The sequence below is a fragment of the Pocillopora damicornis genome, chromosome 2, assembly GCF_964200805.1.
Source record: "Pocillopora damicornis chromosome 2, jaPocDami1.2, whole genome shotgun sequence".
Classification (NCBI taxonomy): domain Eukaryota; kingdom Metazoa; phylum Cnidaria; class Anthozoa; order Scleractinia; family Pocilloporidae; genus Pocillopora; species Pocillopora damicornis.
This window is the reverse complement of record NC_142671.1, coordinates 34114098-34139524: the sequence shown is the minus strand read 5'-3', so window position 1 is coordinate 34139524 and position 25427 is coordinate 34114098. Positions and strand designations below refer to the sequence as shown.

The 25427-nt window shown below is 40.1% G+C and overlaps 3 protein-coding genes across 7 annotated transcripts; 1 reads left to right on the top strand and 2 right to left on the bottom strand.

Annotated features, from left to right (window-relative positions):
- The first annotated feature begins 753 nt into the window (after positions 1 to 753).
- On the top strand, positions 754 to 9725 carry LOC113669974 (proton-coupled folate transporter). The gene is made up of 7 exons (XM_027186057.2): positions 754 to 1099; positions 3267 to 3499; positions 3921 to 4233; positions 4620 to 5168; positions 6026 to 6109; positions 6484 to 6643; positions 7962 to 9725. Exons 2-7 carry the CDS (start codon positions 3287 to 3289, stop codon positions 8131 to 8133), a joined length of 1491 nt encoding a protein of 496 aa, XP_027041858.2. The 5' UTR covers positions 754 to 1099; positions 3267 to 3286; the 3' UTR covers positions 8134 to 9725.
- LOC113669973 (uncharacterized) lies at positions 9182 to 25321 on the bottom strand. Of its 5 annotated transcripts, none has more exons than XM_089196200.1 (9): positions 25149 to 25321; positions 24470 to 24536; positions 22572 to 22697; positions 22176 to 22283; positions 21904 to 22080; positions 21316 to 21492; positions 20147 to 20323; positions 11449 to 11724; positions 9182 to 10741 (listed from the first exon to the last, which is right to left on the bottom strand). In XM_089196200.1, the coding sequence occupies exons 2-9, from the start codon at positions 24534 to 24536 to the stop codon at positions 10230 to 10232; spliced, it is 1620 nt and encodes a 539-aa protein (XP_089052326.1). In that variant the 5' UTR covers positions 25149 to 25321; the 3' UTR covers positions 9182 to 10229. The 5 variants fall into 5 exon arrangements, with proteins under 5 accessions (XP_089052326.1, XP_089052325.1, XP_089052324.1 ...); XM_089196199.1 differs by lacking the exon at positions 25149 to 25321 and adding an exon at positions 24798 to 24950; XM_089196198.1 differs by lacking the exon at positions 25149 to 25321 and adding an exon at positions 24625 to 24852.
- On the bottom strand, positions 12712 to 18314 carry LOC113669975 (serine protease 33). The gene is made up of 5 exons (XM_027186058.2): positions 17762 to 18314; positions 16058 to 16142; positions 15405 to 15566; positions 14973 to 15269; positions 12712 to 14436 (listed from the first exon to the last, which is right to left on the bottom strand). The coding sequence occupies exons 1-5, from the start codon at positions 17837 to 17839 to the stop codon at positions 13943 to 13945; spliced, it is 1116 nt and encodes a 371-aa protein (XP_027041859.2). The 5' UTR covers positions 17840 to 18314; the 3' UTR covers positions 12712 to 13942.
- Positions 25322 to 25427: the final 106 nt, after the last annotated feature.

Here is a 25427-nt window from a genome sequence, read left to right as displayed (position 1 = left end):
CCCATAACATCCAGGTGAAACATAAATTTGAATTTTCTTACCATGAAGAGGTATGTCAACACAGTAGAAAGTAATTTTAGGCATGGAGACATTTTTGTAATTTTAGATTGTTGGAGGCAGTTTGCAAATTTAATTCAGGATATTAATGGTGGTAGAGGGGCAGGGAAGGGTGAGTTAAGTTGGTTTTAAGATGTGATCTCAGTTTAAACATATCCTGAATTTCAGATCTCTAGTGTCGGCTTTCCTGTGTTCACATCCTTTTTGGCTATTTTCAGTCATCTTCAACCGTCTTGCAATTTGCTGTAAGCACTAAAATGCCTGATGGAGAACGATGAAACTAATTCTTGCAAGTCTTTCAGAATGGATTACTTTCACTTTAGTGACAATAACTCAATGGCAATCAGAAATACAGAAGAACCCAGCTCATTCAAACCTGATTAACTCGAACCTCTCACTTACTTGAACAAGATTCTATCTCCCTTGGATAAGACCCCATTTTTCCAGTTATTTACTATCACATAACTTAAAATCCCCGCTGACTTGAACCATCTCCTTTTTCATAGATTCTAATGCAGTCTTTAGCATGACATCAGAAGAGAATGATCAGGAATATTAGTTGTAGCTTTTGAAACTGAGAGTGAGGCTTAAGAATGCGAATTTGCTGTATTATAGTGTTATATAGTAGTCCACATATAGCCCAAGATTGACTCTGAGTATGTATTGCATGACGTCATGGCGTCACGCGAAAGTCACGAGGGTTAATGAGCCGACTTATTTGGAAGGTACGATCCACAGGATGTAAACAGTTGTTTGGATTATATCTAAATCAGTAACAGACTGTTTTCCCCATCGAGCCTGTAGCGGGTGAAAAGAAAAAAAAAACCCCGAGGGTGATTGAGCTTCATTCAACGAGCTGAAAGGAAAAAAATCACTGAAAGGACTCGAAACTTCATCGATCAGACCATATCAGATGATCAAGCTGAATAAGTGGAGTGAACCATACTGTGACCGGATATTTTGCAGAAGATAAGAGCTGTAGGAACAGAAACAGCATAACAAAGTGGTGTCAGGTTGCTTTTTGAGTTCTGTAGTTGTTAAGGTGAGAGAATTTTATGCTGGAAGAGACAGGGCTTTTCGATCGTAATGAGAAGAGACATGCAGCCCTGACTCGGCCCAATTTGATATCCATTCCTTTCATTTCGTATGTTACGATATAAATTTCTTAAAGTTTACGTATGCGGACTCTTTCGGATTTGTCACTTAACCAGCATTCTCCAGATTTAACCAGTTTTTAACGTGAAATCATTCCTAAATTTCCTGTTAACTGACACAAATTCTGCAAAATTGTAATTACCGAAATTGCCTTGTCATGACATAATTTCTTGACCCTGGTTATTTCTCCACGTCATTTGACAGTTTACATAAGCAATTAAAGAGAAATATTTTATTTAAACCCCACACTGCTCTAAAAAAAGCCGTAGTCCCACAAGTTATGCATCGTTTTCGCTAGTGTTTTCTTTATTTAACAACTGTGACCATAAGGAAGTAGGAAGCAGTACGGAAATCTTGTCGTCTTCAAATTTCTTGGAGTGGATTATATAACCGAAGTGATCATCATGTTTTCTTCTATTGTATTCGATTCAGTTCATCTGTTTTGAAAGCCAATAGACTAAATATTCGTATCCATTTTAAATGGCATTTACTTTGCACTTATCTGAATATTTTGCAAATTTTCAAGTTGCTTTAATCCTCAATTGTTAATGTTTCTCTATAATGTGGTCCGGCTAGTATGTGGTTCACAACTTCTTACATTTTTGAATTTTCATTATGCCTATTAATGTTGAGCAGTAAGATTTCATCCGTATGATATTTATTCTTCTTCCTTTCAGATTGTTTTGATAGATACTTGACAAAAAAATTAACACTTTCGAAAGTGATGATAATTAAAAAAAATAATTATTTTATCATATCACACGATAACTTATACATGTATATCATGAAAGTGAAATGTGATCATCGCAGTAAATTTTCCAATTTAAGCAATTGGAAAGAAGAAGCCTGAAAAAAAAAAAAAAAAAAAAAAAATCAGGGCTTCAACGGGATTCGAACCCGTGACCTCCGCGATACCGGTGCGATGCTCTACCAACTGAGCTATGAAGTGTGGCTTCATAGCTCAGTTGGTAGAGCATCGCACCGGTATCGCGGAGGTCACGGGTTCGAATCCCGTTGAAGCCCTGATTTTTTTTTTTTTTTTCAGGCTTCTTCTTTCCAATTGCTTAAATTGGAAAATTTACTGCGATGATCACATTTCACTTTCATCTACAACCGCAGTACAAATATGAATTATTTCATATAAAACTTCACACATGTATATCATGTTATAAACTGCAGCAGGCCATCAAGGGAACCAGCTTTAAGGTTAACTGCACTAGCCTGTTTAATCCTTAACACCCTTACATCAGTATGAATATTCTCCATACTGTTCTCTATACATTTTCTAAGGTGCTGACAAGGGGAATTTGTCCATCAATCAAGAGCTTCTTTAGTTTGTGATTATTTCCTTTATTTTTGTGCATGACCTTAATGTGTGATTCAGGGGTGATATTGTAAGAAGAAGTCAGATGCTAGTTACTCTGACTTTTACCATGACATGTATGTTTTTATTGTTAGATTGTTATAAAAATAGTTATGATTATTATACAGTGAACTTCCTATCTCTTTTCTGATTCAATCAATCAATAAATCAATTGTTTATTTACCCACATAGTGTCTAGAGAGCTGGAAAGCTCATTCAAAATAGGTATGTGCTAATATAGAATAGCCTTAAAACAAACAGAATTAAAAACATATTATATATGTATAACAACATAAAAATTTTTCATAAGAAACAGAACATGTACAACTATAAATGTCACTATATTAGGATTAAGATGACTAAAAATTCTGTAAATAAGAATGGAATGGATAACAGCTGATTTTAGTTTAAAAAAAAAGATGGAATTAAAATGATTTATCGAAGTCAATGTTGCAAACTTTTTTTTTTGTTCAATGTGTAATAAAACAATCATTAGATTAAGTTTTTGTGATATCCAGTATTTTCTCGGTGAGGGTTATGAGCTGAAGCCGAAGGCTGAGGCTGATTACCCCTACCTCCACCTTGATTGTTCTTGATATCAAAAAATTGTCATCCAATAATTGTTTACAATTGCACTGTTACTAAAATGCATTCAAATCATTTGTTTTTTTTTTCTTTTGTGTTCTTTCAGAACCTTTCAGCAACTGGAATATGCCTGTACCTGCATGGCTGAAGCTATGTCAACCCACAATAGAGCCAGTGATCTTTCTCTATGCATATGGTCTTTTTATGCATATGCCAGTCATTCAGCAATATGTGTACAAACGTGTTAGTGTTGCCAAGAATTTCCCTTATTCATCGTCAACAAAGGAGAGATGCCAAAACCAAACACTAAATACAACTCTCAAAGAACTGGAAAAGGAGGTAATGTTATACAAAATAATTAAGACAAATTTTTATTTTAAAAATACTTCATTTGACAATCTGCTCAAGTGATGTGTTCATTTAATTTAGGAACTTGTTGCATTATCAGTAATAGATGGCGTGGAAAATTTTTTTTGTGCAAGAAAGTAAACATTGCAATTTTTAGATTATCATAATTATGATAATATTTTCACTCTTTAACTCTCCAGATCTGATTGTTAATTGATGCCCCTCTAACTGCTACACATTTCTTTTTCAATTAGTTAATATGAGAATTTGTTGTCAGATCAAGATAACAACTTTTCAATGATAAGTTTGAATGTTCTCATTGCCTGTTTGCTGAGCAATATTTGGATATTATGGGGGGAAATTACATATTAATCACTCCTTGGAGTTAAAGCTATAAAGATTTTGTCTTTAGGTTCAGGCTTTGTCCTCCTACATCCATTTGGGAGTAGTCATGTTTGCATCAATCCCTTCTATTTTTACTGCCCTCTTCATTGGAGCCTGGACCGACACAGTGGGGCGTCGACCTGCATTAGCCCTCCCTGCTATTGGAAGCACCCTTGAAGCCTTAGTTGTAATCCTTACAATGTACTTTGAATGGCCAATTTATGTTTTGTTTGTGGGAAGTGCCATCAGTGGCATGTGTGGTTTCTTCACAACAATGGTGCTTGCAGTTATGTCCTATATAGCTGACACTACTGATGAATCAGACAGGAGCTTCCGGTTAGGTAAGTGTCTTAAAAGACCTTGGAATTATCTCTTTTGCCTTGGATCCCATTTGGGGGAAGGGATACTTGGTAAATTTTTGCTTAGTATTTGCCACAGGCCTCTCATATTCCCTTTCCCATAATAGTTTTTTTGTGGCCAATTACGAACCCCATCTTACTTGATTGCCTGATTCTGATTGTGTGCAAAAATTCTAATGCTGGTGAATGAATAAAGTTGAACAAAATGTTCCCCTTTTTTTAAATCCTCATTGTGAATTTCGTTAAATTGTAAACCTCGCATGCCCGAGCCCGCGTTGTTGACCGCATACCTGTGACGTAGCATTTCGTTATTCAGCTCTGCCACCCTAAGGGGGTTAACCTTTTTCTTATTTTTTTCTCTCCCACAGCCATTATGGAGTTGCTTGTGTTCATTGGTGGAATGATCAGTCAACTCACCAGTGGCCTTTGGATAGAAAAGTTCGGTTTTGTGGCTCCGTACTGGTTTATATTTGGCTGTCTCCTCGCTTCAGTCTTTTATGTGATTTTCTTCGTTCCAGAATCAAGGCCCTCTACCTCCAAGGATGGCATGATCCGGAGACTGTTCCGTTTGACAAGCGTGAAACGGGTGTGGTACGTTTACAAGTTTCCGAGAAACGGGACGAGAAGAAATCTGATAATTTTCACATTGTCCACTGGGGTGGTAGTTCTAACCATTCTTGGTATAAGTGGAGTGACTGTGCTGTTTTTGCTCCACAGTCCGCTTTGTTTTTCGGCAGAAAAGGTTGGATATTTCTCAGCTTTCCGTTACTTAATAAACGGAATTGGTGCAGTCCTTGGTATAAAGCTGTTAGGAAAGTGTTTTAGTGAGATCAACATTGCCAGAATTGGGATCATCTCTCTCGCATCAGGGTTGTTAGTGTTTGGGTTTTCAAGGAAGGAGTCGTTGGTGTTTTTGTGTAAGTACCTCTCAGAGTTCCTATAAAACATTCAAAAATAATTATTTAATTATTACTTGCAATAGCATCACACTCGACATTCCTATCCTAGCGGTATACAGGAGGCTTGTCACCATGGATTTAGTTAACCCTTTAACTCCCATGAGTGACCAAGACAGAATTTCTCCTTACAATATCAATACAATATTAAGCAGACAAGTGATCAGAATAAAGAAAAATATCAATTATGGGATTGCTAATTGATCTGATACCAAATTCTCCAACCAACATAATGAGAATCGTTTGGCAGACAGTAAGGAGAATTTATAATGAGATCTTGGGAGTTAAAGGGTTAAACGGCCGAGCCTACCTCGAGTCTTCTATAACTTAGTAGGAGAGCGTCCGAAGTACTGATCTGAAGGTCGTAGGTTAGATTCCTATTCGGAGTACTCGGATTTCTTTTTCTCCGAGTATGCCTGTGCGATTCACTAAATAGCATCATCTTTCAAAGGATAAACTGTCATCGCTTTCGCATGCGATTGTGCATACTCAATAAGAGGGCACTTTTTTTCTTGTAGTTCCCCGTCTTCATTTCATGCGCGTTGTAGGCCAAAAAGAAGAGGTTACTGTTATGAAGTGTCTCATGATATCCTCTCTGGCGCGCGAAAACTGGCGGAACCAGGGCGAGAAATAAGTTAGGGCGTTTCCCCGACAACAAAATTCGCTGTTTGTTATTCACCCACTCTTTCAGCCGCTTCCAATGGCTGAGGGCCTGGAACAGGCTACATTTATATCAATCTTAATGTTTCTGTTTTAAATTCCCACCTGTGAGCCTTTTGTGTGGATTTTCAATAGCAAATTTGTATTTGTATCATTAGCTCCGATTGCTGGTATATTTTCCGGAGCTGTTTCCCCCATTTTCCGTGGAATGATGTCAAGAAGTGTGGGCGAGAATGAGCAAGGTTAGAAATCGAATGCGCACCGTAAACCATTCTTATTTTTCATATTTCTAGAGCACTACTCGATTGAGTATCGTAGAACCAAAACCAAAAGTTATCACAACGGCGTATGAGGAGAAAGGAAAGTGCCCTTAAAAACCAAAGACAAAAATAAAATAAAAAATAACCAAACTGCCTCAAGCGCGGGAAAACGCGGGCGACCAAGAATGGGGCGAGATTTTTTTTGACCAATCTCTTTCGACAGTCAATTGAAAATTGCTCTTTAATGGTACCAAATTATTGGCTTATATTGTTGTACGTCGGCATACAAGTGAAACTATTAATTAACTAGAGGCTGCCAAAAGTAGTGAAACAAGCAAAACTTTTCTTCTTTTTAGGAGCTCTATTTTCAGCTACAGCGTCATTGGAAACCTTGTGTAATTTTATTGGTGCTTTCATCTTCAACTCCATGTACCCGGCATCGTTAAAACATGACTTTCCAGGATTTGTGTTCTTTCTGGGAGCTTTGCTGTTGATCATACCGTTATTGCTCACCTGGTAAGTTTAAACACAAATACACGAATGCTCTGTAGAAATCTGTTGCTAACTTGAAAGAAAGCATCGCCTGTGCTTTCGGCTTTCGTATGGATTTTTCACCATTCGCTTGTTGCTTAGGTTCCTTCCGACCCCTTCCTTTTGTTATGTAGTTCTTGGCATGTTATCCTTAAGGGTAATCGCTAGAAAAAAGGGTACAAAAGTAAGTAATTACAACGGCCGGTAAGAAAATAAATGACTCGTACTAAGAGCCAATGAAAACTCAAAGTAAAACAAGAAAACTGCCCAAAGCGCGCGAAAACACGAGTGATCAGCGTGCCATTTGCTATCGTTTTTGATCTGATTAGTTGAGAGGATGACACAATCATGGAGTGAAGTAAGGCGAAACCAACGCAATCCTGGCTAACTTTTGACACTCAGTTGTAAAAATTAGTCTGCAATGAGGAACCAAGAAGAACTCCAAGTGTAAAAAGAACTAATTTGCCTGGAGTGCGTGAAAAGGCGCGTGACCAAGTCGAAACTCCTTTTAGATCAGTGTTCAGTGTCAAAAGTAGCCAGGGATCTGATTGGTTTTGCTGTTCTTCGCTATGTGATACGACCGACCAGATATGATCTTTTTGACGCGCACAAAGCGGTGTGCTTGTAGCTTCTTGGAGTTCTTGTTTACCTCTTGGGATGGTAAACTTTATCTCAGGGTAAGTTTCTAAAATAAACTGTGACGCTGCGTCGGTGGGAGCGTACAACAGGGTAATTTAGTATTACCAACTGAGGTGATAACGTAAATAAGTCGCCGTAAAGAGTTTTGAAGCTGACGTTTCGAGCGTTAGACCTTCGTCATTCGTTTTGGTTTTACAACAATGCATCAAAATGCGCCTTATCCCAGTTTAGATCATCAAAGAATTCAGCAGACTAATCGTTTTGGAACTTCATGTACACTTATAAAGCACTTTTTGAGCTTGTGTCATGAAACCAAAAACCAAAGAAACAACACCCAATCAGAAGAAAGGTAGCTATCCGCACGAAAAGCCAATGAGAAGTAAAAAGCGAATTCAAGCTAACTGCTGCAAGCGCGGGAAAGCGCGAGTAAACCAGTCACGATTGTTTGAAGTTTAGCATTTGATTGGCTGAGAGGGCGTGCGAACTTTCTTGACCAATCACAGTGCAACTGCTGTTTGCTTTTGAAGCTTTGTTTATAATTTTACAAACGGTGACAACTGAACGAGTAGTTTGCCCAGCCGCTAAACAGTCAAAAATACTCTCGTCCGTTTATCGCTGCTTTAACTCTAATCGGCACACAACCTTCTTCTGCTTATTTTTGCAGCTGTTTGAAGAATCCTGCAAGCTTCCTGTCAAGGAGAGATTTTATTAAATCTAGCGAGCAGGATGACATGGAAAACAGTTTGATATCAGGCGCTAGAAGTATATCAAGTGAGTCTGAGGGGTCACCTCAGCCTAGCCCTACAGTGGGCAGAGGATATGAGGCGGTAGCATGAAAACAAAAGCTGATCTTTGATGGAAATTAGAGTGCTGATGGAAAAAAAATAGAAAAAAAGTTCTACACGTACATTTGTGATTCATAAAATATTTTTGCTCGCGCGCGACTAATCTAAACGCATCACAATGACTAAACATTCTCCAACAAAAACTGGGGAATATTTGAGGATATCACCCAAGTGATATTCCCCATTTTTCAAACCATACATCCACTGAGATAAGTCTTAATTCAAGGTGAGAGAACGTTTTTTGGCTGTTACAGAAGAAGGGGAATATTTTGTTTATGAAGTTGCACCAGAGAACGCCCAAAAGCAAACATTTTAAGTAGCATAAAGTAAGCTGTTCTTATATATTTTTTCGCGCGCGTTGCAAAATAATTGAAGGACCATTATCACAAGAGTCTCTATTTTGCGCGAAGATATGATTGTATATTTGTCCTTGGACGCTATCTGTTCCTTGAAGCTCAAAGTTTATCTTGGGGCTTCGTTCTCGGAAAACTGTTTGCATCTTAATTGGAGCAGATTAAGTCCGCGGGCAAACATCCACGCATATTTCCACGACAAATAGAGGCTATTGTTTTTATTTTCATTTCGGATTCAAACTAAAACTTAGGTCAATATTTGATGAAGAGTATCATTAAGAAATGTGAAAAAAATGGTAGGTTTTTATCGGGATAAACTCACGCGAGAAAAACTTGTAAATCACAAGTCGATGTAGTCTTCCGATAGTTGCGGAAGAGCGGAAAAAACGAGAGAGGCGTGGGTCGGGTCGCGTTTATTAGACAGACCAACCCAAACCTCCCTTTGCTTTTTCACTCCCCTTCCACAATCGCGCTATTTACTATCGAGCTTCGTTTTACTAATTGGACGGCTGGAACAGGCCAGTAAATCATGAGTCGAAAGAAAGATTAATGAGATCGTGCATACCATTGTAGTTCTGTGTACAGTTCTGCTTTCAAATCATTCACCAAGGGCTCGTGTGTGAATATCTGGCAGCATGGCTGTGCATTGTCATCAGGAGTAACTTACTAACAGAATATGTCCAAAATGTATTTCACCCTTTATAAAGGTAATATAATGAGTCTACATTTATTACACTTAAAATATAACTTTAATATATTGTAATGATTATTTATGAAGAAAAAATTGCACTGAAATAGATATAAATTTCGTCCAACATAGATATTACAGTAAGTTTAAACTCGCGTTGTAAATCTAATTTTTAATTAAGTTTTCTCGATATGTAAAGAATTTCATCCCTCTTATCATTGATTGAAAAATTATTTTTAAAAGTTGTTAATCTGCAATATGTATAATAGAATTCGCATGGCTTTAACCCTTCAACTCTCATGAGTGACCAAGAAAGAATTTCTCCTTACAATATCAATACAATGTTAAGCAGATTAGTGATGAGAATCGAGAAAAATATCAATTTGGGGATAATTAGTTGATCCAATACTGAATTCTCTGAACGAACATTAACGACTAACATTACGAGTCAAACCTACATTAGATTGAAATGTAGCACAGCCTTGTTAGTAGCAAAACCAAAGACTAAAAAAATAACTACAATAAAACAGATCTTTAAAGCGTTTTGTCTTTAACTGGCTTAGTGATTGATAACTCTTATTAGAGCGCTTTTCGATTGAGTGACATACAAACAAAACCAGAGGTAAGCACAACGGCCTATTAGGAGAAAGGAAAGTACATTTAAGGGCCAATGAGAACTCACATTAAGAGGAGTGACGATTGTCAGTCCGAAATAAGGAAAATTCCTTTAAGAGCCGATGAGGACTTTAAGTAAAAACAAACAAACTGTCTAAAGCGCGGGAAAACGCGTGCTAAAAAGTGGTGATTGGTTTTTCTGTGCATCTGATTGGTTGATAAAAAGATTGGCGCGGGTTTACAGGACCAATCACAGAGCTAAGTAAAGCAAAACCAATGCAATTCCTGATTACTTTCGACACTCAAAAAAAAATTGCTTTATCATGCAAAAAAATTGTGTAATTTACTCTAAAGAAATGCACGTGTATATGTTTTCTAAAGTTTATGAGCGCCATGCGGCATTGACGGGAGAAAGTGCGTGCGTGAAATTGTCAAGGCTCTTCTGGAGAAATAACTCCTTGAATCCACGGCAAAAAGTCCTTAATATCAGTATAGACACCAGGCCTCCCAGCTTGTGCACAACCCACTCCCCAACTTGTGGCTCCAACGAGAACGTACCTGCCCCTCTCCAGACACACAAATGGCCCTCCGCTGTCCCCTTTGCAGCTGTCTATCTTCCCCTGCTCGTAGCCGGCGCAGATCATACGGTCTGTGACAGTATCCCCGGTACTCTCCAGGTACTGCTGCTTACAGCGCGCATGCTCAATAATAGGAACCCGGGCTACTCGGAGTTTATTCGACGTCCACCCAGATTGATGGGTCCTGCCCCATCCAGTCACTGAGCAGTTTGTCCCCGGGGGAAAGTTGCTGGAAGCAGTTGGTAAACAGATGGGGCTCATGGTCTCGTTATATCCCGGTAGAGGAGTGGATAAGCGGAGAAGGGCAATGTCATAGTCGAAGATGCTGTGGTCGTAACTGGGATGCATGCAAATTTGGGCTATATCTGGAGAGAAAGAGAACACCCAAACTTTAGTTAAACAGATAATATTTGGGTAGCATTTTCGGGTGGGTTGAGAGAACACTTTTCGGAAGACGCAGTGGAATAGCGATTAGCGCGCGAGACTTTGGGTCGAGAGGGTCGCATTCATCTTTTTGTTGTGCTCTTGGGAAAAAAACTTGACTCTCGCGGAGCCTCTTTCCACCCAAGAGTATAAATGGGTAGCAGTGAACTCTAACAAGAACCTGAGCAAGTAGGGTGAGTTCTCCGACAACTTGGGGGTATTCGTAAACCAGGAAGGTTTATCGACAGCTTAGATGAGTTTACTGACGGCTCAGATGAGTTTACCGACAGCTAAGATCAATTGATTGACAATATCGCTGAGCTCGTCAACAACTTTGACCAGTTTGCACGACATTTGACAGACTTCGCCGACGATTGACTTTTTAAAATCAAATTCTGTTTAAAATCATTCTTCTCCCTTTTTTTCTGATTATTGACCCACCAAAGATATCTCAGCGCAACTGGTGCACCTCCGTAGGAAAAGCTTAAGAGGAGTATGGGTATGAATGGGAACAATTTACAAACATTCTAGATCTCTTTCATCCATTCCAACCTCCTTGTCCACGCCCTTCACTTTTATTTTGGTCGCACTTTCAGGAAATTCTGTGTTAAAACTTTTTTTCATTATGAAATTTTATCAATGAACTTACTTTTTTTAACCTCATGCCCTTCAATGTTGTCGACATCAAATTCTCCAATGATAATTCTCAATCCTGGATTCGGTGCTACACAGCCTTTTCTGCTCGGATTGTTACGGTAAATACAATGAGCAGCGGTAAGTACCCACTCCCGATTAAGAAGCGATCCGCCACAAAAAATAAAGTCATCGGTGAGAGTCTGGAACCCAACTTGCCACGGCCAGTCTCGATTGGAGGCTACCTGACCTCCAACAATACGACCCAGCTGTTTTGGGCTGCCACACGTTTCTGTGAAAAGACAAAGACAGCGTTTAAATGAGGAAATTTAGACAGGGACTAATCATCGATACCTCGCAGCGAACCCTCAAACCCCTATGAGTGACCAGCAATCCAATATCACTCTTGAATCCAATATCAAGGTTACAAGAATAAAGGAAGTGATCACCAACTAAAGAAGCTCTTGATTGTTAAATAAATTCTCCTTGTCAGCAGCCTAAGAAATGTATACAGAACAGTGTGGAGAATATGCTTACTGATCTTAAGGTGTAAAGGGTAAATAAGCTGTTAACTCAACACGATGTCTCCTGATGAATGACACTTTCAAGTTTCGCTACGCACTTTTTGACAAACAGAAGTCAAAGGTGCGAAAGTCATTTGAAAGCGATGAAAAGGAAAGAAAGAAAAACAGTTTGGGAGAGGGCCATATTTCCAATTTTTCCTTTCCTTTAAATGACAGTCTGGCGTCACTTTCGCGCTACCGTTCGCCAACTGAAGCTCTATCTAAACAGTAAACCAATCCTATGTTTGATAATCCACATTATTTCTCTTCTTGAAATTATGATACTCTGAAATTTTTAATTTACATGTTGTTTATTCTTACCGGACAGTCAAAGGTTTAAAATTATAGGGGTCAGAATGTACCGATCAAGGCTACGTGAAGGGTTTTTGGGGATCACATTAGGGTTTTCAGGGAGAACGGAAGTGGGGGGGGGGGGGGGGGGGGGGAATCAACCGCCGCTAAAGAAGGCATCAAAGGGGGGGGGGGCTGTAGAAAATTGACTGCCTTTGAGGGGAGATTGTTAATAACCACAGGGACAAAGGGGGGTTAGGTAAATTATATCATGACACAACCAAAATCTCCGAGCACCCCCTCCCCTCTCCTGTCCCCTTTCATGACGTGCGACGTACACTATTAAGGAGAGGGATTCCTTTCATCCCACCTTCCCAACCCTCTCCTCCCTCCCTGTTCAGTAGAATGTCATTTTATATCGTGTTCAGTGAAACGTTTTATTTGATGGGATCAAAAGTTAAATCTCAAGAAAAGAGCCTGCTTGAAACAACTTATTTGTAAGGTTACTAGTGCCTTTGACAAAAAGTCGTGTAATGAGAAAGCTCTTAAAAGTTAAGGCTACAACAACATTTTTACAGACGCACTAATATTCCGTTGCTTACAGAGATTATGACAAGATAGAACATTTTAACATCTAGTGCCTTAATAGCTTGTAACTCTACAAATGTTTCCTTGGTAGCAAATCCTCTATAAATATTGACTTTTCACCAAATCCTGTGAAACTACGAACGTTTGAGGGATCTATAGAACTCAAAGGAGTCTCTACAGAACAACGCTGTACTCTAAGACTGGCAATACCGGTTATCATCGAGCTCAATCTACGCTAACACAGTGTCAAACGTCTGCGCCTGTGCGCACGTTGCTATGACTAGGCGGTGCGCCATCAAGCTGTCAGAACCAAGTTGTCTCGCACGAGTTACAAACAAACACACAAAGCAGTAGGTCACGGTGTCTCAAACACTTGTAACGTTTGTGGTAAAGCTCAAAACAGAATCTTAAATCAACAGGATACCCGAGCTTCAATAAGCTTTGTCTTCGAAAAGTATCGAGTTTTCCTTCTCCATACTTCTGTTCATTTTAAAGTTTTCTATGACCGTTTCAATTTTGTTTCGGTTATTTAGCAAGACAGCGGCTGTTTTTATTGAAATTTTGCCAAGGTGATTGACGCGCGGCCGGCCATAATTTATTCTTTCGCGCACGTCCGACGCTTGACCGCTGTGTTATCTACGTGCTATCTAACTCCGGTAGGTCAGTGGTCTACCTTAAAATTCTTTGTATTCAAATTCTTTTCTTGACCAACTACGGAAGGCTAAAAGCCGAAAGTTATGATGACTATGACAATGATGACAGCGTTTAGACGTATTTACCTAAGCAACACAGTGCCAGCACTTAGCTCCAGAAACTCAACAAGAAGTAGTTGTTTTAAGGAAAAATTGCACGTTAATATCAAAGTCAGTATCTGACCAACTACGCCTCTGCCCCTCCCTGATCCAACATAAACCCTAGCTTCTTATCTGGCAACTGCTGTGGGAGTGGGGGTACGTTGCTCAGATACTGACATGGATCCAAACTTTTCCTAAACTACACGGTAACTTGACATATAATAAAGTGGATAGCTGACGCCTTTTTCAACAAGAAAGCTCTCCCACGTTCCCACTAGCCGTTCCTCATAGCCAAATCGATCCAAGACTGAAAGTAAGGAATGTTGGCGTACACCCCGGGTTGATTCCTTTGAGCGCATCCAAAACCCCAGCTTACAGCCCCAGCCAAGACAAAAGCACCGTTTTCCCAACAAGCCAGCGGGCCTCCACTGTCACCTTGGCAACTATCGATTCGACCCTGTTTGTAGCCAGCACAGAGCATGCGTCTTGTAAGGCTCTTTCCTTGGTACATCTTTTTGCACTCGTTATGCTCAATGATCGGGACCTGGGCCACGCGCAGTTTATCGGACGTCGGCCCAGCCTCACGTATTTGGCCCCATCCGGTCACATAACATTGGGAAGTGTTGGAGGAGTTCCATGATGAGCTTGGCATACATATGGGACTCACAGCGTCGGAATAGTTCACTGGTTTGCTAAGGTGAAGCAGAGCGATGTCGAAATCCATTGTTCTCTCGTTGTATTTTTGATGGATGCAAAGTTTCGATACGCCTAGAGTAAATGGAAATTACAATGCGGGTTAAGTGACCATTGTGAAAACCAGGAACTGATAGATCAGCGGGAAAAATTCCTTACGCTCCAAAAAAGAGTTTCAACTAAAGAGGAATTGCTCTCTACGATATCAATACATTTTAAAGCAGAAGGGTGATGAGAAAATAAAAATGTGGAATAAGGAATAGCGCTCAATTCAACACCAAATGTATAGAAAAGTATGGCAGATATTGCAGGGAAGTTTCAAGACTGACTGCGCTAAGTTACAAGTTATCTTAACATCAGTATGCATACTCTATTTATTTCCCATGGTGCTGGTAAGGAGAATTTGTTTTACAATCAAGAGCTCCTTTAGTTGGTGGCCATTTTCTTTATTCTCGTGAACTTATTGTTTGATTTAGCGGTGCTTTTGAAAGGAGAAATTAGAGACTTAATCAGCCCCAGGTTCAGCCACACCCGACCTTGCCTTTCCTCGCTTGAATCTGGTATAGATTTAACATAAAACTGTGAGACACGAACAAAAACATAAAAATTACCACTTGAGATCTCGTGTCCTTCAACCTTCTTTAAATCAGACTCTCCAAGAACAACTTGTAGTCGCCGAGTGGAGACTGGGTCGACGCACATTTCATTTTTACGCCTTCTAAGAGCAAGATCTTTAACACAGTGAGCAGCGGTGAGTACCCATTCTTGGTTTAGCAGTGAGCCCCCACAAAAAATGCCCCCACCATGAGGTAGCTTGAGCCCTACTTGCCACGGCCAGTCTCGGATGTGAGTCACTCTACCACCCACAATACGGCCAGAGGTCAAGGTTGAAGGCGATTGAGCTTTCACTTGTGTGAAAAAGAAAGAAAAAACGTGTTAACTAAAGACCTGACAAAGCGTATAAAGAAACAAGCCAACAATCTTCTTGCACATCGCAATAAAGTGAGGTCTAAAGAAAAAAAAAAAGAGCTAATAATTCTTACATGGACACTGTTCCTTCTCGTATCCATACCCCTCGCACGGTCGTCCTCCGTGTTCTGGGGGAGGATTAATGCAGTATCGTAGTCTTGTTCGTGTCTCTATGCCACCGCAGTTTTTTACGCAGCTGCTCCACTTTCCCCAGGATCCCCAGTTCCCGTGAACAACTGCAATCAGTGAAGATTGAAATATTAGAAGCACAAACAACGACCAAGCCGTGCTATAAAACTAGTGCCATTTGATTATTAGACAAATACTCCTTGTAAATACTACAGGAAATATTCAGAGGACACAATGGAGAACTTACAACTGATGTTACAGTGCAAAGGGAAGCTAAACGGCAGATGACGCCAAGATGGATAAATCGAAAGAGTTTGAGCAAAAACCGTAGTTCAAAGGGTAAATGATGCTATTCATAGGGTTGATCGTAATCTGGCGGATAAGTGTTGACAAAATATACTGCGTTGTCTGCCGGATAGAGATCTATTCAGCTGATACTAAGCGTTATCCACCCGTGGCCAGATGGGCACTTGATTCACGTGCGGAGTTTTTCAAGTGAGTGAGAAAAGTAAACTTTTCGCGACGTTTTTATATGCGGGATGTTTCTGCAGGAACTCTTTGTGAACTTTTGAACTTAGCGCAAGAGACAAGTTCTTACCATCGTCGCCAGAAATTTCGTCGTCACCTCCGTCGTCTTGACCATCATCGTCAGAATTGGGATTTTCTTCAGAGGTCCAAATTGTCTGAAAATGGAACGTACAAAAACTTTACAGTTTCCCTTCTGAAGTGGCCGAAAAGAAACTCTTTTTCAATTGATAAGTTTTAAATCTAAAAGTTGATGATAAGGAAAAATGAGTCTATAAAAAATACTATGAGGTTGGATTGATGAGTTTGAAATGAGCCTAAGAACGAGGAGTGGGATCAGTATTTCAACCTTTTAACTCAAATGGGTGTCCAAGACAGAATTTCTCCTTACAATATCAATACAATGTTAAGCTGACAAGTGATGAGAATAAAGAAAAATATCACTAAATGAAGGAATTGCTATTTGATCCAATCACAAATTCTTCAAACAAATATCATAAGAATTGTATGGCAGACAGTAAGGAGAATTAGTAATGAGATCTTAGGAGCGAAAGGGTTAAAAAGAGAAAATTAATACACTTTCTGCACGCCGAGAATTTCGCCATTTGAGGACGTGACTGAACTACTTTCAAACATGTTAAGATTGTTTTTGATCAGCAGGTTGCAGACTTCCCGAGGAAAGGTACATTTTGGACTGTCTTTTTGCTATTATTTCCACGGCATGGTGTGTTCACCTAAACTTCAGAAATAACAATTCCATCCATTTTTCTCAGAACTGTCGGCCTCCAAGGATGATTGAGGTATTTTTGACTCCATGTCGAGCGACATTTATCAGTCAGATTAGTCGACTGATTTATCATTAAACAAAAAGCTATTGCTGTCATAAACTGTCCATTGTACAAGAAGTTCATGCTGTTTGATAACCTTTTAGATAACGCATTTCTCAACAATCACGTAACAGATACTTCAAGGGTAAAATATTTCGGTGGTTTTAAAGTCTGCCTTGTATTTATCGCAATATCAAAGCTCTTCAAGGTTCCACAGAGCATGAGCAAGGATTTATTTGAATAACCCTTTGTCAAACAGCTAGAACTGAAAAAAAATTGGATTAGTCGATAAACGATCGACCGCCTCCTAAAAAAAGGACCACTTCACATTTTTTGGTTAATTAGCGGAAAAAACATTTTGATCAGAGGATTTGCTTTTTTGGGGTCTGTGATTCAGAAAACAATCTTGCTCTGGGAGACAATAGTAACCTCAGTGAATGTGGATTTCAGTGTAAAGAATAGCAATCTAGTGAAGATTTGGAATTCACTTTTTTAGCGGTAGTTCTTGGCCAATCGGCATTTTTTTTTACACAAGTTGGTTTGTCTAGCTTGCAGTTATATTCCACACCTCCACTTAGTCTTCGTCGTTATCTAACTGTGAAAGCACTCAGCATAAAAACTGAAATAAACCAGATTTTCTTCTCTTTTTTTTCACGTGGCCAATTTCCAATTTGGCACCACTGTATTTCTGGCACTTTTCATCTTCAATACACAGCTAATTTTAAGTTAAAATCAGTGGCTGTTTCAGTTACCCTTTTAGTTCGTGGAAAAGTTTGGTTAGTCTCGTTAGTTCAAAGAGTTAAAATATTTTGAGAAAATATGGGACTCAGCGACATCAGGGAGAAACCGTTTAATATCAAACGGGACGACGTGGTTTTTTAGAGAACTGAAGCCCTAATCCTTCTTACAGACAGACCATCAATCAAGAAAACAGCTAAAATCAGACTCACCCTTGTTCCTGCGCATCCGTTGTGCGTGATAAGAAAAACGCTGAAAACAGCCATGAAGATCTTGAAAGCGGAGGCCATCCTGATAACTTTGTTGCCAGTTGCGCGAAAATATTTTGATTTGTTTCAGTGCAGTTGATGCTGAACAACACAAAAACGGACAAAAGAACGCAAGAGAATTGATCGATTTTCTTTCAGGTCTCTCCGTTTGCCTTTCTGAACCGATCGGTCCTGTTGTGTGATCTTTTGTGGTAAGTCTCGGCGATGACAAGATGTAATTGAGATGCCGGCTTTTACACGCGGTAAGAAAACGCAGAATCTGTTGGGAGCCAACCTCGGTATGCCAAAAAGGAATTTAAGAAAATTTTCGTCCTCAGCTCTAAGTAACTTCGGTCCGTAACTAATAAATCTATTCTTGCTCAGAGGAATTAGCAAAGCACGTGGACGAACTAAGCAACACCTAGAATAGGTACACTGGGCTGAGAATATTTTAAACAAAGGGAAATGACGAAAGCTCAGAGCTATCAATGCGTGGGTCAAATCTACCAGTGTGAGTAGAACATTTCATGACCTCAGGAACTCGGTTAGAAGCGCAGAGTTGGAAAAATTGACCGAAAAAAAAAACACACATCATATCGCAGCGTGCTAAACAGAGGAATTTGATCATATGCCAAAATTATGCGCCAAAGATTCAATTGTTGTAAAAACCCTGGAACTTTTCAAGCCCGACGGAAACAGGGGAATTGTGTGAAGTAGTTACTTTATAAACTTAGGATGCAAAGTAACATATTTTTTTTTCGATGACGTCGTTAACGTAAAGATAATTAGGAAACGGCTAAAGTTTTGGAATTCTTAGAGTTAAAACAAGTGCTTGTTACCACTAGGAGGTGGCAAAGGTGCCAACTTTTGGACGAGAATAGATTTTGGGCCTTGGCGGTCTACACAGTGTGAACTATCACATGATTTCAGCTCGCCGCCAAAGAATTACAAAATTTTCGATTATATTCACAATCACTTTAGTTTGAAACCGACTCCCTTGTGACAATAATTTGTCTCTGATCAACACTGGAAAAATGGAAAGTGAGAATTTATTAAGGAAGTCAACTTTCAAGGAGGCTTCTCAAAAAGCTTAAAATTACATGATACTGACAAACGCGATTTGGCGCACTTCATTCGGCATGAAGGCTTGAGAAAACAGTTTGAAAAAAGGAAGTTAGCGTACAAATATAATTTGCCACTTAATTGTCAAGTTGCTCCTTAATTAGTGGGATTTTTTTGGCAAGAACGGAAAACACGTAACAGAGATGGTGTGCCACCGCGCGTTTCCATTTTCCTTTATTTCAAGCAATTTTAATTCGTTACGAGCTGATATCGACGGGCAGAGACAAAGTAGCAGTCTTCAAATTTTAGACCTTACCTCTCAGCCAGCCACTTAAAAGTAATTTGATCGTGTCTTGCAAGCGCATGGCGAGAATGTTTATGTTATGACTGAACACAAGCACTCCATTAATTCTTAGGAAAGAACTGCTTCTAAGATACACTTTACTCTACCAGCGTAACGTGTCAAAGTTTCCTTACACTTTTGCAAAAGGAAAAAAAAAAGGAATGCAGGTTTTTCAGGGTTAAGAACTTTGATACAAATACTGATGGTATCACCGAATTGTCGATTTTTTCCTCTTCTGGACATCCCATTCAAAACCAGCGGGTGCGTTTCAGCTGGATATATATATGGCTCCTGTATATAGCTAGTGTCCTGAGGGTACTGACACATACAAGATCGTCCATTCTTAATGTTTTAAAAGGGGGATAGGGCCGCAGCAGGCAAGCATTATGATGACGATGGATTCAAGGGCGGGAAAAAGGAGAGAGAGGAGTATCCCCTATTTCCCTTCCCATCGTCCCTTGCGCAAAGCTCTCACGCACCTTCCCGCTAATCTTTTAAAAAAATCGAGAGAAGACTGGGGACGAAGTTACTTAGAAAGAGGACGGGAAAGTAATTTTTTATTGCTAGGGGGAGGGGGTGGGAGGATTTTTGGGGGGATCACATAGTCTTCAATGGGAGACGGAGGGGGAACATTTGTCCCTAAAAGAGTAAATAGGGGACTATAAAAGAATGACAGCTAAAGAGGGAGAGAAGAGGGAGAGGCAATAGAATCCTGCAGAGCCTAAGATGGGATAAGTCAACCTGTGACAAAACCAAAATCCACCGCTCCTCCCCCCCCCCTTCACCAGCTAAATTATGACCGTCCTTAATCGAGCACGATGTGTGCTCATAAAACTCACCCAGATTCTAAAAGTTACTCACTTCCCCGCCTTTCACGCCGACCTCACAAGCTGAGTGGGAAACGGCAGCACACATAATGACTATTAAATCAATGCACCTCCTACCTGGACATTTCTGATCGTTACAACTGGTTCTCTCAGAACTGGGTCCTTGACATGGACGACCCCCATTTTGTGGAGCTGGATTGTTACATGTGCGGCTCCTTGACATGTAACCGCCTCCGCAGGTCTTTGAACAAGTGGTCCATTTGCCCCAGACTCCCCATTTTCCATCAACTGGCACTGAAACGAGACGAGAAAAACATCTCATTTTTTTGGTCTCCTTTTGCAGTTGCTCTTTACTTTTACTTCGCTCTCTTCCCCAAATTTGTTACGTTACGAGAGCAAACAGCGGCTACAAACGTGACTACGATTTAATAACTATTCATTGGCGTAAAACTGGATGCAGGCGCAAATTTACCCCACTTCGAAACAGCGAGGTTTCCATTTATATGGGACACGAATGTATAATCGTAACCTGGTATATTCCAAACCAACGGATAGTGGTATTCGTTTTAGATAGAGATAATAATTTGCTCTCTATCCGGAGTTACACTCCAAAGCTACCATTCTCAACTGAGTGCTGGTGAATAATCACTCGCTTGCGAGCAATCCCTCATTATCAGGGCCTCGGCACGAGCGCTTCTTCGCTTGCGGGAAAGAATGAGGCCAGTTGAGCATTGCGAGTGCGTGAGAGATCGGCACGGGTCTAATTCATTGTTAGTGCCAGACTCCCAGCAAACCTCAAATCGTATCGTAAGCGGAGAAATGCGCGTCCCGCAGCTCAAATGATGAAAGGCTGCTGGCAGGCTAACTTATCACTTCAAAGTGTTTTTTTCCTTTCCGTTTTTACCATTTTTAACTGCTCTTATCTTTTTAATAATTGTAAATTAGTTTTATATCTTAGGGGAGGGCCACGAGTTTACCAGTTCTTTACTGTAATGCGTCACCCTCGGTAAATGAAGTTATTATTATTATTATTATTATTATTATTATTATTATTACTATAAGTTACTATAAGTTAAAAAAAAAAACAAACCAAAAACAAACAAAAAAAAAACAAAGAAACAATCATGTTTTGTAACATACGAATAGTCTTTAAGGTTGGAATCTTTTTCAACCAAATGTCATTGCAACAGCAGAAAAAAATAAAAACAACTCCTATTCCAGCTAAAACAACATCAACAACAACAAAAACGAAAAAAAAAAGGAAGACAATAACTGTAGCCTTTTACCTTTGCAAGGTGATGTGTTACAAGCCTGGGACTCAGCAGAGGATCCTGTACACGCACGTCCCCCATTTTTGGGGGCTGGATTGGAGCATGTCCTTGTTCTCCTCTTGACACCCCCTCCGCAGGTTTTTGTACACGTAGACCATGGGCGCCAGGCCCCCCAGTTTCCGTTGACTGGTACTGAAAAATGAGGGTAAATTTGAATTTGAAAAATTGAAAAAGCAGAACTTGAAATAGCAAGAGTGACAAACCCAAAAGGAAAAATTACTAGAGCCATTAAACCTTTACAAGGAGAGAGAGAGAGGTGATTGCCAGAGAGCCCTTCACATGCACGTCCCTCTCTCTGAAGGGCACGATTAGTTCACTATATGAGGGCCATTGTCCCGAGGCTCAAGAACCTTTCATTGCCTAAATATCATCAGCTTTTCAAGGGAGAGTAATAAAACAATAAATTATGCAAACAATCAATTTTTTTTAAAAAGTTATGGCGTAACGTCAAAAGATGAGAGATGACGAATTGCTCAGTTTTTCAGCTAATATAAATTTTTCATGAATTGCTCAAACGGTCCAGAAAGTGTTTACTTCTCTTACCTTTACAAGGTGTGCGGTTACACTGGAAATATTTGATAGAGTCGCCTGCACAGGTACGGCCGCCATTCCGAGGGGCAGGATTAGAACACGTTCGTCTCCTGCTCATGGTTCCTGCGGTTCCACAGCTCTTGGAGCAGGAAGACAAGGTACCCCAGGAACCCCAGTTACCATTCACAGCTGCAATCGAAAATAGCGAGTTTCAAAATAAAACAGGAAAAAAAGAACATCAAGACATCAAAAGTCCCTAGAGCTCTATTTTTAAAAAAACTTACGGCACCATCCGCAGCTTCTCTTGCAGTAACGATTCATATAAGCATAATTCCGGCGGCATTCACCATTCCGCCTCCAACTAGCACAGTAGACACTTCTGTCATAGCATGCTGTAATAAAGTGATATTGATATGAGCGATATATCGGTGTGCATTTTACTATTAGTTTCGATTGAATTTCGCAAATAAAATTTTAAAAATTACATGAATAGCCTACTCCAGGCACTAGCTTAGTAAAACGGAGCGAAATAGCAAACAGCGTGATATTAGCGGCAGAGCGAAAACGCGGGAAGTTTGGGTCGGGTCGTTTATCACGCGATCCGACCCAAGCCTCGCTCTTTTTTTTTTTTCACTCCTCCGATACTAACGGAATAATTTTCTCTAATAAATGTGACTCACCGGCTGCGGCTACAGGGGTACATATTCTGCAGCTTAATTTGCAGTTGACCTTCATGTACCGTGGATTTTTCCCGCATTCTCCATTTCTTGCCCACGTAGAACAGAGTCGATTGTTGTCTCTGCAACCTGATTTAAGATCAACAATGATTTAGTAAGTTGATGGCGGAGAAGATGAAAACCTGTCTTGTTGGTCTGTGAGTATCCCACAGGTAACCTACTTATAAAAATTCACCCCCACCCTCCCATTCCCGCCAAAAAAAGTCAACATCAATGCCTACAACCCCGGAGAAAAATTATTCACACAATAATCTTTAGCTATTTTGAAATAACTTGTAAAAAATTCGCTTTTGATGCACCACTCTCTCGCCTTTTTCGTAATTTAAACCATGAGATTTAACTTGTTAGAGAGAAGTGATTCATTAAATTCCAAACATTGCCTAGAATGGGATCATAAAGTTGTTTGCGTTTGAATAGATTCATAACCCCCGTGTAATTTTTCAAAATTTTCACAGCATTTACAAACCTCTTGTCTGTAAGACAGCAGCTAAACTTTGTGCAGTACAAATCACAAGTATCGATAGCGTGATCAGATATGCAGTAATGGCGACCATTTCCAGAGAAAGACTTCAAAGGATCGGTAGAGATGTGGATGGGAATGTTTGAGACCCCGCGTTCGTCTCAAAAACCGTTAAAAATTTACAATTTTGAAAGTAAATGAATATCAATTAGGTGTACAGATTGTTTGTTCTCAGCGGGATTAAACAATAGGTATGTAAACAACTATGCACTGTTTGAAGTTTCTGTTTATCAAAAGACACGAATATTGGAGACGGGAAAAATTGAATGTTTACCTAGGGTTGTTTTCGTTGAAGATTTTGCCTGCATTTAGACCTTAAAAAACAGTACTGTATGCATAAGCGTTACGCTACAATAATTTGAACAAAAAATACTCTATTCAGTAGAGAACTTTGAACTGAAGGCTGTTGTAATTTCCATCGATAATCAAGGCACACTGGAACGCTCGAAATATCTCAAATAGGCTCAGGGCTTAGGTTTCGAACGGGGTATGAGCGAGGAACTCGGCTAATTACTATTTGATCCCTTTCTAATAGAATTTGATTTAACTGGGAAATTTCATCTGTACAGAGCAGAAAGAAAAACACAGAGAACCGATTAGCAAACCCTGACCCTAACCCTTACTGGAATTTAAAACCCGATGTCTGCGAGAAAAGCCGGAGGTGGCTCTATTACAGAACCCACAAGAGGGGACACTTCGGTTAGCTCGCATCCCTTGTTAAAGGCTGAAAATCCACTGTAAATATCGTCCAAGTTCGACTTATTTCAGTACAAACTTCTGCTCTCCCGCCTCACCGCCAGAAGCAAGTGTAGACTCTCCTTTTAGAGCTTCCGGTTCCGGTGTTTCGTAACAACTAGAAGAAAGCGTCATGCGGCCGGAGCGCGAATGCGATCGTGAGAAACATGTTTTTAGAACCAGAGGGAAGCCGATTCCAAAATAAGTCCACTCCAAGTAATCGCTTGCTTCAGTAGCAGCATATCGATCAAATAAAGAAAAAAGGAAAACATAACAAGCGGGGGGAAATTCCTGAGTCGCGACCTCAACAAGTTCGACCGTGTTCAGCTGCTATAACTCTCAGAAACTGCAGCATTTTGCCGTCACTTAAACTCTTTTCTCGGCTGGAAATTGCTCAGCAGTACAGTGTCTCAAAGAAAACCTTCACTATCCTCGTAAATTTATTTCTAACCTCGGTTACATGCAATCAATCTCTAAAATTAGGATGCGGAATATTTAACGCAGTCGCCCCTCTTTCTTGCAGGCCTCTAAACTAAAAAAACATACCACTTCCACCCTAAGTAAAATCACACCGTGTTTTACTTACCGTACACCTGTGTCCATAGGCCACAGTAAATGCATATAAGTGAAGCTAAGTACAGGGAAACCTTCATCTTTTGGAGAGAAAAACAAACAAGATGAGTTGTCTTCGTCAAAAGAGTTACGTGCCAAGTAAAATAAGTGACGCTTAATTTCAACTACTTGATGATGGATTTGCTTTTGTCTGTGACGTCAACCTTCCACTAAGGGGTAACTGTCTTGATATAGAATGTCCAGCTCTTGTTTGGCAGACAAAACAGTCGACGAGGAAGACTATTGACGCGACTGCATTCACTCACGTTTTAAGTCTAACAAAGACAAATATAAAATCTAACTTTATAACAATAATACTTCCTCTCTGATCCCTTCTCGTCTCGTATTTGCTAAGACGCGGATCTTCTAATGTCGCGGGTTTGTGATTGAAAGCGACACCTAATTTGTCATCACTCGCGTATCCTTTCTGTAGCTTCCCTTCGCGCGGCCTCGCTTAAAAGAGGGGAGGGGGGGGGAAAGGGCCCAATAATGGGGGAAGGGTAGGACGAAGTTTTGTTGTGACGAAGGAGCAGACAACTGCAGGCGCCTACAGGACGATCTTTGAATGAAGACAGAGAAGAAGCCTAGTCTTGTATTGATTATCAATCCACTGTAATTGCAAGCTGCTAAAATTTTGTCGGGTATCAACATACATCTGTCGATCGAGAAACTCGAGAGGGTTGACGGCAACCCTAGACGATAAGAAATTGCTTGATTGCATAATTCTTCTGTTCTAAAATGGTCTCTTATCGAGGGAGAAGAGGGTCCAGAAGAAACTTGACCAAGCTTGGAGTTAGATCGCACCTTGGCGTGTAGGGGTGGCGAGCTGAAAAAAACAAAACAAAAAAAACAACAACAAAAAAAGGACGTGCACTACTTGAAAAAACATCACGAAGTATCTTCTGATACAATAACAGCGGGGCAAGTACCTA